At 49.6% G+C, this 12,868-nt stretch overlaps 1 protein-coding gene across 1 annotated transcript; it reads left to right on the top strand.

Annotated features, from left to right (window-relative positions):
- Positions 1 to 8,318: 8,318 nt before the first annotated feature.
- LOC134051457 (thyrotropin-releasing hormone receptor-like) lies at positions 8,319 to 12,522 on the top strand. The gene is made up of 2 exons (XM_062505195.1): positions 8,319 to 9,083; positions 12,142 to 12,522. The coding sequence occupies exons 1-2, from the start codon at positions 8,322 to 8,324 to the stop codon at positions 12,520 to 12,522; spliced, it is 1,143 nt and encodes a 380-aa protein (XP_062361179.1). The 5' UTR covers positions 8,319 to 8,321.
- Positions 12,523 to 12,868: the final 346 nt, after the last annotated feature.

Here is a 12,868-nt window from a genome sequence, read left to right as displayed (position 1 = left end):
AGAGGTTTGCCTGCCATGGGCAGGGCAGGGCTGGGGTACCCCGAGGGGGCTGGGGAGCCTTTGGTGACGGGCACCAAACTTCTTTTCTGCTGCTCATGGTGCCAGTGGCAGCCCCAGCTTTGCTGATGCCAGGGGCTTGTCACTCACCCAAATCTGCTGCAGCTGCCACCAGTGGAGATGTGGCCCTGGGTCTGTATCCACAGCTGCCATTCTTCCCAGGAGTTACCACCACAAGAGGAGCTGTTAGCCTGGCAGGACACACAGGGGTGGGCTAGGCAGGTCTGCTTGCCTGGCTTCTGCTTTGCATTTACTGAGACTTGAGGCTTCTTACTTATCTAGAAAAAAAAAAAAAATCACAAGAGAGAAAGGCCCATGGATTGCTTTTTCCCTCCACCAGTGGAATAAATCCAGGGGACAGAAAGATACTCCCACACAGGACAAGTTCTGAAGCTCCTGATTCCCTTGGAATTTTGTGGTGTATTTTAGTGAAGGGATGGAGGTGAACTGACTCCATTTCCTCAGCTTCAGGTATATTAAGTAAAACACATGCTGAGTTCCTGCTTATGGCTGAAGGCCATATGAGGCAAGAATGAATGACCTTAATATACTGAGGTGCAAGTGTAAATAATCCAGCTCAGTCAGTCTCTAGGAAAGATCTCATTCATAGCCACAAATCTGCATCTACCAGAGCAGAGAGGCAAGCAAACAAAAACCTCTCTCCAGAAGTATTTTCTGATTTTAATGCAAACTCCATTTTTACTGCGTTTCTCCTATCTGATAATGTTATTAGATAGTAATAGTATCTCTATTATATAATACTACTATTAGATAGCAATACTATGTATAGTATTTCCAAATTCCATTTTTTATTGCATTTATCCTATCTGTGGTATTTGCACTGTAATTGCAATGGAGAAGAGACACTTCCATGCACCAAATTTTAGAAAAGGAAATATTAATGGACAGAAATAAAAGTCAAAAGCTACTTCATAGCATTTTACATATAATTCAGAGTGAGAATTTCTCAAATCCTGGCTCTTTCATCCGCAGATTTTGTCAGGGTTTCACTCTGAACTCAATGCCTCACATTTTGCAATAGAAAATTTCCAAATTAGTTGTAACCGATTTTCAGCCTGCAACACAAACAGTGGAAATAAGGCAGAAGCAACAGTGGTTATCCCAGAATGTTGTAAAAGTTGGGATATAGATACTGAAGCCAATCCTTCAGGCATATTTCTCAGGCCCCAGATTCCCAGAACTCTGAGCACATCACTGGTTCTCAGTCTTCAGGTACTCAGAGAAACCCTGAGGTGTGTGACTTCAGAAAGAAACTCCAGGGGTTCACAGGATAACATTGGCAGATTGAGGAGATGCTGAGGAAATGGAATCAGTTCACCTCTATCCCTCAAGCCCTAACCAAAGACTGAGGCAGAGGCAGTTCTGTGTTTCTTTGCTGATGAGCAAAGATTAAATCTCCAGAAAAAATGCTTTCAACACACAAACTGAACATGAAAAGGTACCAGGATTTCCTACATTTCTTAGATGCTATTCCAGTGGAACATTCTGTAATTTCTCATTCCACCTGGAAACAGCTGGGGAGATGCTTTCATATCCAAGAAAGGAGAGAGGCCAATTCTGTGAATTTATTTCCCAAGAGATTTAAAATAAAAAGGCCTGGCTAGTGAGGGGTGATCCATGGTTTGGATGAGAGGTTTTCCTTTGAATTAGGCTGAGAAATGGAAACAGCCAAGCTGAAAGGCTGAAAACTTCCCTTTTTGCATTAGGGATTAAGCTGTTCAGAGAATAAAGTAGGAACTCCGTGAATTATAGGAAAGAGCAGGTCAAGCCAAGGCTGTGGCTGGGATGGGATGAATCACCTTTTCCTTTTACCAGGAGAGGGAAGAAATTGTTCCATTTGCCCAATGCTCTGCACTGCCAGGGCATCAGCAATGCCAGGTTCACAGCCACAGTGAGGGAGGGAGGAACTTCGGTTCCACCTAGACCTTTCCTAAAAGTAGATGCCTAAAACCATATGAGTTTTGCTCTCTCAGGAGTAGCTAGTGATGCATGTGTGGTCCTGGGCTCAGTAGGAGATGAGTATGGTGCTCTTGATGGGACTGATGGGAGGAAGGAGTTTTCTCTGGCATTTGAATAAGTTCCTCTAACAGCAGGGAGAGATTTGCCCTCTGTCTGGACACTGCAATGAGCAGTACACACAGGAAAGGTTGAAAAAATATTTGAATCCACAAACTGGGTGGAGGCTCCTCAGAAGGAAGAGCTGCTGCAATTTCACCATCTGTTCTTTCAGGCTAACCAGTGCAATTCTGAGGAGTGAAGGCTGATGGATCAGAGACATATTCTGGGGGAAAGATCTGCAGCAGCAAGACCAGAGAGGTCAGCTTTAGTCAGGCTTTTTTCTGTCCTTTCATGTCCTAGACAGCTGTGTAGGGTGCAGTGAAGGAGTTCAGCGATGAAGAACTTCACAGACACCAATTCCAGTGTTTCCTGGGTGTTCTCACCACTGCCAGCTAAGGACTTGGAGCATTTTGTCACCCCCATTTTGTCACAGTTATTTGGTGTGACATCCAGTCATGGTATGAGTCCAGACCTGGATACCAAGTGAGGGTGGGCTCGTGTTTCCTCCCTGATGCACATCATGGCTCTGCCTGCATGGATGGGGAGCAGGAGCAGAGCTGGAGGCTGCTGTGCTCTCTCAGGGCTGTGCTTATCAGGTGTGCAGAGTGTGCTGTACCAAGTGCTTGTTGTTACAGAGTTACGGTGTTGGCATTTAGATGTCACAGAATATTAAATAACCCATAATTACAGTCTAATTGTTCTGTCAGAGTTTTATTCTTTCATAATATTGCATGAAGAGCTTTTATCTCCCCTTAGCATTATCGTGGCTATTATCCCCCCAGGATGCCCTCCAGCATTCATCCACCCTGATTACTGTTCTGGGGACTGCCAATTTCTGTCCTGACTCCAGACACATCCTCCCCTGCAGGCTGGGAGGGGAGCACTCGGGATGAGCACTGGGATGGGGGATTGAGGTGGGATGTGTCACAGACGGTGCCCCAAAAACACAGCAGAAGATGTGTTATTTTTCACAGCACAGCTCCAAGCCTTGCTGGTTCTGGCAAAGGCTCAGCTTTGGTTGCCCAAACCACAGTTTCCTCTTACAGATATCAAGTCTGGGACTCCCAGTGCTCCCATTTCTTTATGCTACCCTGAAAGCCAATGCTTCCACCTGCTGCTCTCTTTTTGCTTATCCAGGCGGATTTCCTGGAGGATTGAGCACACTGGAGGGGGTGGCAGAGTTTATTGGTGACAGCAAGAACTGTGAACCCTGACCTGATGCTGTGGCTGATGCCCAAGTCCTGCAGGGGCCCTGGGGTGTGCAGGTGATGCCATCCATGGATGTTGGGCTCAGTGGGAAGGGAAGTTTTGGGAAGGGAAGTTTTGGGAAGGGAAGGGAAGTTTTGGGAAGGGAAGGGAAGTTTTGGGAAGGGAAGTTTTGGGAAGGGAAGTTGGGAAGGGAAGTTTTGGGAAGTTTTGGGAAGGGAAGTTTTGGGAAGGGAAGGGAAGTTTTGGGAAGTTTTGGGAAGTTTTGGGAAGGGAAGGGAAGGGAAGGGAAGGGAAGGGAAGGGAAGGGAAGGGAAGGGAAGGGAAGGGAAGGGAAGGGAAGGGAAGGGAAGGGAAGGGAAGGGAAGGGAAGGGAAGGGAAGGGAAGGGAAGGGAAGGGAAGGGAAGGGAAGGGAAGGGAAGGGAAGGGAAGGGAAGGGAAGGGAAGGGAAGGGAAGGGAAGGGAAGGGAAGGGAAGGGAAGGGAAGGGAAGGGAAGGGAAGGGGACACTTTGGGCCCCTTCTCCCATAACACTTGCAGGCTCCCACAGCCAGCCCAGAGCAGCACTGCTGGTGACACAGGGTGGGGAATCCCTGGCACGCAGGGTGACAGTGTTTGCTTTCACAGGCTTTGTAAAATACACTGTGTTCCACGCTCTGCACAGCTCATCCTTTCCCATTCTGGTATTCTGTGCAGAGCTTGATAAATCTCCAGTGCTTTGATTCATTGACTTATCAACTTATCAAATCAGTCCAATGCATGTTGCTGCCGATTTTTATTTTTTTAACTATTCAGGCTGCTCAGCCCTTCCAGGAGCTACGTGGAGCGATGTTTGAAGGATGCACCTATTAAAATGTTAGTAGGGACAGTTCACAAATAAACTATACTCAGAAATGAGAGTCTTGTGAATGGCTGGCCCTAGCCAAGCTCCTCATTTGCAATATCTGTTTTCATCTGTTTGATAATTTTGGGCAGTGACAGGCTTTTTCCTTGAGGTCTCAGACTGCAAACACAGCAATGAAGCAGGGGAAGGGATAATTTTCCTGTTTGTGAAAGTGGCCTCAGTTTACTTTCTTTAAAAGCTCAAATTATAGTTATTAGCTGAAGAAAAATCACCAGTTCCTTTGTGTCCTGAAGGCATTTGCAAGACACGGTGCATTACAGATTTAATAGCAACAGATCTTCAAAAGAGATTATACAAACCAGAGAGAGAGGTACCCAGAAGCCAAAAGGAAACTGCCAGTGAGACAGGGATGAGAGGATCCTGAGATGACCCACAGACCTGCCTGTGCTCCCTGAACCTGGAATTAAAAACTATCCCTGTCCTCATGAGAGCATGGAGAAGCATCCTGTCCTTGTGACAGCACTACCCTGGGCTGGCTGTTACAATAAAAGTTTGGAACTCCTTAGGCCTGGCACCCCCTGCCCCATGGGAAATGCTGCCTGTCCTGTTAGCTGGGAGAAGAGCCTGAAGATATTCTCATCTTCAAGCCTGGAATGCTTTTACCCACAGAAGTCCACATCACTGCCTTCCTATTAATTGCTTTCCATTCCTTCAGTCTTCAGTGCTTTCCATAATGCTGTTCCCTTCCACATCACTGGCACAGATGTGATGCAGCCCAGATCTGGGAGTTGGTCCCTCCAGGGCTGTTCACAGAAATCTGTAGAAAACCACCAAGGGCTTTTTTTCCCACATTTTTGTTCATGAAGCACAAACCCAGATCGATTTTGGATCTGTTTGATTTCTTGACAGATGCCTTTTTTTGCTTGATCTCTGAGGGCAATAACCCAGAAAACCCCAAAGAAATTTACTTCTTGTCTCTGACTCTGAAGCAGGAGGCATGTGAAGGTGATTTTGACAGAACTTCTCTCTCCTTTGCCTTTCTGATTGAGCAATAACTGCTGCTTCTGTCAGACTGACTCATACCCCATGTCTATTGGCACTTGTCAGCCCTCAGGCTGCTCAGAGAGCCACCAGCACCTTCCTGCCTGGTCCCTGATGAGCTGCAGGAGTGCAGAAGTGGGAATCACTTCCCCACCATCACTGGCAATTCAAAATTTGGCCATTGCCTAGAGTCCTAAACCCTGTAACCAGTGTCTCAAAACCACTTGTGGTTTTTGTAATTCCACTTCTTCACATTCACTGGCACCACATGGACACAGCCTCTGTGCCCCAGCTCTGACAGTAGACGTTTTATGGGTTTAATATTTGTAGCAATGAAGCCCAAGGGAATGGAAAGAAGTTTTTCACAGATTTAGGTAGGAGGATCACTTTCTTTTAGCTTTGTTTGTTTAATATATAAAGCCTAAGAGTTCTTTTCTATTCATAGGACTAAGGGAGCTGCCTACTGAGGCTGTGTGAGAGGGATGAGCTGCAAGAAGACTTCTTGGATATCCTGAAGCCAGTGTTGAGCTGCCTGAGCATCCAGCCTGGGCAGAGTGCTGCTAACCTGGCCACAGAGCTGCACAGACACCCTTTCCCAAAAACAGCCCTGCCAGCACCCAGGAACATGGCCTTTTCCATTTGGGGAAAATGAGGACTTCTCTTTCCTGATGTTTCAGGGAGTGGGTGGTGGCAGGTATTCACAGAGGATGGCAGTGTCAGGCAATGCCAGCAGAGAAGGAAATGCTGATGTGTGTTAAGAGAACAAAACATGAAATGTTAGCAAAAAAAAAATCAATGTCTCTGGCCATCAAAACACTTAGATTTAAGTCAAGCTGGAAGGAAATATTTTATATAAATATCAAGCTGGGTAGCCTGTTAAATACACACCTCAGTCATATCTTGAACATCAGAGTTACTGAAGGAGTCTGTAAAGGGAATATTAACCAGTCATCACAGAAAACCTCACAATTTTGACAACAAAATCCCCCAGTGGGTGCATTGGGCACACACACACATTCCCCCCCAGCCCTCCCCCAGCCTGGTGATGGCACAGAGCAGCTCAGGGACTGGCAGGAGGAGCTTTTTCAGCAGGGTGCTTTAATGCTGTTGTTATGTGCACTAGTAACTGCTGGATTGTCAGTGCCACAGAGCAAAGCAGCCAGGAAATAATTACCTGCAATTATCCTGTACAGTGTTCCAAGTCTGAACCAAAACAAAGCTTTTTCCAGTGTCTGCAGGAGTTTGTCTTGGTTTTATTTCCTGATCCCACAAAGCCAATTCCTGGAATGGGTTTGAGGAAGCAAATGAACCCCAACGTCCCTCTTAGGAAGTTTATGCCAGGTTTGTCCCTTCTCCTCTCCCACACACAGTTTTGTGACACAGTCCACATTCTGAGGGCCCCCAGCACCACTGTGAGACAGCAGCAGTGGGACGAAGTGCTGGAACTGTGTCTGTGCTAGAGTCGCTCCGGAGCACCAAAACACACAACCCCTTGGATTATGTGAGCAAACACGTGCGCACACTCCCAGTCCTCCCGACAAAAATGCAAAAAGGGACAGGAGCTGGCATGCCTCCCAAACCCGGGGCTGTAGAGGGCAGGGGTGTGAAGCTGGCAGGGACACAGAGGAGCTGGTGCAGGCTGCCAGTGGAGCCCTAGGAAACCAAACGGAAAGAGAAGAAGAAAATAATTGTCCTTTAACAACGACCCAAAGGTGAATGAAATATCCTGGGAGGTAGTGAAAAACTACATGGATTGTTGTCTGCCAAAGAGCAGCATAAGGTTTCCCAGAGCAAAGGGGAAAATACTGTTTGCTACAGCAAGAAAAAGCCTGGGGAGAGAGTGTTGCTCCTTGGGCTGAGGCAAAAGGCATTTTATCCACCCAGGTTTAAAAATTTGCCTGTGAAACACTGGACTTGAATCACCAAGCATCAGAAGGATCCTTCCCATTTTGGATATGTGCCTCAGTCTCTGAGATCAACAGGACACATCTGCCTTTAATTGAAATCTAATCTAATAAAAAAGGGAGTTCTCCCCTTGTCCTTTCCTCCACTCCAGAGGTTGGGGGCCCTTATCACAATTGTTCTTTCAATTTTAAAATGCATTTTCTGACAGGTTGCAGACATGTCAGGAGCAAGCATGAAGCTGGCAGCAAATTGTGGCTACTGCTGACCATCAGGGACACACTGGATCTCCCAACCTGACCACCAGGGAGATACCAGATACCCCAGCATCATTGTTGGAAAGATTTGGGGTCTCTCAGTCCAGGATGGTTAAGCTTTCTTCCTCAGAAGTGACACTGTGCTTGCTTGGTACAGGGATGGCTACAGGAAAGACAGCACAAGGAGGTCACTACCCCAAGTCCAGGCAAGGCATTCCTCTGCCCTAGCCCAAAGGAAACAGGAAAGGCTGTGGATCTCACTGGTATCACTCTGCTCCCATCCTCCTGAGGATGAGGAATAAAGGACTGCTCACCCTCAGCCCTCCTTGCCCTGGAGGAACAGAGAACCTGTGCCTCGGCTGGGGACACAGGCACCCACAGTCCGGGGTCACACTCAGTGCTGGGGTCTCTGCACCTCCCCATCCTGGGATCTCTCACCTGCAGCCCCCAGCCCCTGCCTGGGCTCCTGCTCCTGCTCCTCCTCCTCCTCCTCCTCCTCCTCTTCCTCCTCCTCCTCAGCGGTGCTCTAGGACCCGGCGGGCGCAGCCGGGGGATGCCTGCGGGAGGCGATGCGGGGTCCCGGGGACCGAGGGAACCCTGGGGGCTGTGGGCGGTCCTGGGGGAGGCCTGGTGGTTCCCGGGGGTCCCGGCGGCTAAGGGGAGTCCTGAAGGGCTCCGGACAGTCCCGGGAGCTTCACGGGAGCTCCTGGAGGGTCCCGGGGAGATCCTGGCCGCTCCCTTCCCCTCCAGGCGGAGAGCTTGCAGAGGAGAAGGATGCAAGGAGCAGAGCGGCTGCAAGACTTGGGGTGAACGGTGGGAAAAAAGGGGAGGGAGGAGCCGGGGTGGGCGGGAAGGCGGGGAGGGGGCTCGGGGCAGCCCCTGGTCCCCGCTGCTGCCGCAGGGTGCGCGGGGCTCCGCCGGCGGCTGCGGGCGCGATGGAGAACGGCTCGGGCAGCGGCAACCAGAGCCTGGGCAGGATGCCCCGGCAGCCCCTGGAGCTGCAGGTGGTCACCATCCTGCTGGTGCTGCTCATCTGCGGAGTGGGCATCGCGGGCAACGCCATGGTGGTGCTGGTGGTGCTGCGCACCAAGCACATGGTGACCCCCACCAATTGCTACCTGGTGAGCCTGGCCGTGGCCGACCTCATCGTGCTGCTGGCGGCCGGGCTGCCCAACATCTCCGAAGTGGTGGCTTTTTGGGTGTACGGCTACGCCGGCTGCCTGTGCATCACCTACTTGCAGTACCTGGGCATCAACATCTCCGCCTGGTCCATCGCTGCCTTCACGGTGGAGCGGTACATCGCCATCTGCCACGCCATCAAGGCGCAGCTCCTGTGCACCGTGTCCCGCGCCAGGCGCATCATCGCCTCGCTGTGGCTCTTCACCTCCCTCTATTGCCTCATGTGGTTCTTCCTGGTGGACACCACCCAGGTCACCTTCTCGGATGGGGCGCAGGTCATCTGCGGCTACCGGGTCTCCAGAAGCCTTTACATGCCCATTTACTTCTTGGATTTTGCCGCCTTCTATGTCATCCCGCTGGGGCTGGCGACTGTCCTCTACGGCCTCATTGCCCGCATCCTCTTCGTCAGCCCGCTGGCCGGCACCCCGCAGCATTCCTTCCTGGGCTCCATGCACCAGGACAGCTCCCTCAAGCTCTCCTGCCGGGGCAGCAGGGGCGCCCTGAGCTCCCGCAAGCAGGTAGGGGCTCCCCGCTGGCAGCTCTGCCAGGGCTCCGAGGGGCGTTCTGGCAGGTGCCGAGGTGCCGCAGCACTTTGTTTCCCTTTGTGGAGGGAGTGGGGAGTGTTGGTTTGCTGCAAAGGAGCTCCTCAAGCCCAGCTGTGGGGTCTGGCAGCACAAGATGGGCTCCCCCTGCTTTGGTCGGGCTTGGTGGAGCAGGACAGCTGGGGACAGGCAGGAGTGCTGGTACTTTTGCTGGCTAATTAATTATTGATCGCCTCCCCGAGGAGGAGATGGCTGGATCACATTATGCCAGTGGGACTCACCTCTCAGACCGCGTCCTGTGCAGGTGAACTCAGATTTAAAGGAACAAAGGGAAGGGAGAACTGTCTTCCCTTGGAGCCCAGTCCTGACTGCAGCCCCCCAGTCCGTGCAGCTGGGGGAGTCACCTCGGTGTCATAGCGGTGTGTTTGCCTTTTGGTGATTCCTGTGTTTCTCAGCTGCCTGCTATCTCCCCATATCCTTCTCCTCCGCCCTTCCGTCCTCATTGCTTGTCCTTCTCTCTTCACATGGACAAGCACTGCCTCATGTCCCATCTCTCTGGACAGGTCAGTATCTAGATATGGGACAGTCCCATTCTGAATAGGCAGGGCCCATTCAGCTTTCCTTTAAAGGAAAGGGCTGAATCTGGGAGTTTGCCTCGATTCCTTGAAATCACTAGTTCTGTAGTGATTTCCAGATACCCCAAAGTAGACTCCAGCCTGCCCTGAAGTCCTCGTGTTTGCAGCTCAGTAGCTTGCTGCCTGCCTTGCACAGGAACCTCCACTCCTCAGGAGAGACGAGTCAAGGTCATGGAGGGGAAGCAGGCAGCTCAGAGGACATGTATTTCTTCATGAACTTCTAAATCTTTCCAGTTCAGTTTTTCCTCTCTTTTTCTCTGGAAGGTTTAAAGCAAGGGCTGACTTCTTCAAAAGCATTTGCCTGCTCTCCCATGATCACTGGATGCTGCAGGGTGTTTGGCAGCAAGGACTGGTTGATGGATCTCTCCTTCCAGAGCAAGGGGGGGCTGGGGGGGCTGTGCTGCTCCCCCTGCAGTGCTGTGCCATGGAGTGGCACAACATGCTCCAGCATCACTTGGACAAGTGGCTGCTGGGGCATTCCAGCTCCTGGAAACCTCTTGTGCTCTCTTTATTGTTACACCACAAGTTTACTCGAGATTGTCCTCACCTCCCTAAATATCCTAGCATGCAAAGACTTCCCCTGAACGGCCTGACATCACAGTGCTGCCATCATAAGGAATAAAGATGACACTAAGTTTTTTTAACTGTAAAGCAGTTTTAAATGGCTTCCAGTTGGTGGGTGTGTGTAGCTCAGGAGGTGCCTCTGAGCAGAGTACAGGCACTCACATCAGCATTTCTCCTTGGTCTCTCTATAGGGGAACTGGCTCTTCCAGACCCCATGCCCAGAGTTCCCTGGGAAAGGTCCTATAGGGGCCCTCTCAGAGATTCCTGTTTTTCTCCCCTGCCTGGGTGGCTGAGGGAGATTTTCTGTGGCTGTGGTCCAACACAGCCCCAGAACTGCACTGCTTTTGAGGTGTGAAGATGCTGCTGTTCTCTTACTGGTGCTTCTAAAAGCACCTAAATCCTGAGCAGGACAACACAGGGTGTGAGCTTTGCTGTATTTATCACTTCCACGAACACCTCCAAGTCCGTATTTCTCCTCCCGGAGAGGGACCACTAGAGGGAGTGGGATTCCTAAAAAAAACAGGATTTGCAACTCAGAATGATGGCGCAGGACCAAGGAGGTAGGATACTGGCTGGGGGGAAGCATCTGTGGCTTCCAGAAGAGGGGCAGAGGCTGGACACAGCTTTGTGAGACACCACTGTGCGTTCTCTCATTCCCAAAAGGCGACAAACTGTGGCAGAAAGCAAGCTTCAATCTTAGCAACAGCCTCAGCACTCACTGTATCACTGCAAGATCTTATTTTTGGACGTGTCCTCACATTTCCATTAAACCACACGCAGTAAACCCCTTCTATTTTGGCCACAGATTGGTAATAGTCCCTTTCTTCTTTAGGGAAAGCTTTGTTGCCACAAGTAATGACTCCCAGTTTCTACTCCTGGCATTACAGGAAGGCATAGTTTATTTTGCTGAAGTAAAAAACACTCCAAGAAAAGCTGAGAGACTCTGAATGTGATCGCAGTGCTCATGTCCATACTAAGAACTGGATTATTGCACAACTCCCCTTCTGACTTTTGAAATACCACTGCCTGGATATGCATGTGGCATCAGTGTTTAGTCATACTTTCCTCCTTGGGGACGTGTTAGTATCTGTTTGAGGAGGGTTGTCACTTACCAGATATAGCTGTTGAAATTATTAGGATGACTGGTGTTTCAGTGAAAAAACCCCATTTCCTAAACAAGCTTACATTGAGCTTGTAATTACTGCTCACTTCTGAGTTTTCAGTTTCTTTTTGTTCCCAATATGTTTATGTAGTACTCCCCTAGTGTGCTGAAAATTGAACTAACCCACGGTAAGTAGCTAAGTAAGCCCTATATTAGCACAAGTAATATAAGATTCCTGACAGTCTCCTCTGCTTCCAGGGTTGCTCTGTACCAGGAGCCTATTCCCTGGAACAATCTAGGTGGTGTAAGAAACCAGGAAACCCTAGGGAAGGATATGAAATGTATCCCATGACATGCCTAAAACCGAGGTTCCCACTTTTAGACAGGTATTTCCCCCATTCATTTACTGTTATGTGCAATTTTGAAATTTGCTTTCTGGTACAGACATTCCCATGGTTATCCCAGCCCATTTCAAGGATGGTGAATACTACTTCTGAAGAGATTTAGAGGCTCTTCAATGGTAGATGACAACCTATAATTTCTGGTTTTATTAATGCAAGATTATTTCCTGATGAAAATTGTTTCATCAAGAAACAGCGCCACGGCTTGGGTGTTCCTTTTCAGAGCTTAGAGAGAGAAACTAGCTGTCTGCACCAGTGCTCCAGGTGGGAAAGCTCTGCTGGAAATTTAGCACCGTCTGGCTGTGTCTCTTTTTGCCTCTCCCCTCACCAAGGTGACCAAGATGCTGGCTGTCGTGGTGGCTCTCTTTGCCGTGCTGTGGCTGCCTTACCGCACGCTGGTGGTGGTGAACTCCTTCGTGGACCCTCCGTACCTGAACACCTGGTTCCTCCTCTTCTGCCGCCTGTGCATCTACCTGAACAGCGCCATCAACCCCATCATCTACAACCTCATGTCACAGAAGTTCAGGGCTGCCTTTAGGAAGTTATACAAGTGCCAGGAGAAGAGTGCTGGGCACCCTGCCCCGTCCATCACCCCGGTGTACTACAGTGCTGTGAAGGATTGCTCTCACAACAGCTCTGACCACAACCCCACCGAGCAGGAGGATCTGAGCAGGTTCCCTGCACCTGCAGAGAAGAATAAACAAATCCTGTGAGCCTGAAACAACACAGGCAGTGGGAGCTGTGAGGCTGTACACATTGTGCTGGGAGAGTGCCAAGAAGAATTGCTTTGGCATTGCAGCAAGCTTCATTCAATTCTTCTTCAGGGCACTTAACAAAACATATTGTTATAGGCAAATTAATTTGCTTTTCCTTAGCACTAATTTATTCTTGTTTGGTCAAGTGTTAAGCACATGTCAACATTTAGCATCCCTAAAGCATCTGTTGTTAAATATGGCAATGCCACCCCATTTTGTGTTATGTGCAAGTGCTGAGTTGGGCCAAGGAAGGAATTGAAAGGAATTGAAGGAATTGAAAGGAATTGAAAGGAACAGAAGGAAA

The sequence above is a fragment of the Cinclus cinclus genome, chromosome 18 (assembly GCF_963662255.1).
Source record: "Cinclus cinclus chromosome 18, bCinCin1.1, whole genome shotgun sequence".
NCBI classification, from domain to species: Eukaryota; Metazoa; Chordata; class Aves; order Passeriformes; family Cinclidae; genus Cinclus; species Cinclus cinclus.
This window is presented reverse-complemented; position numbering and strand designations above follow the sequence as displayed.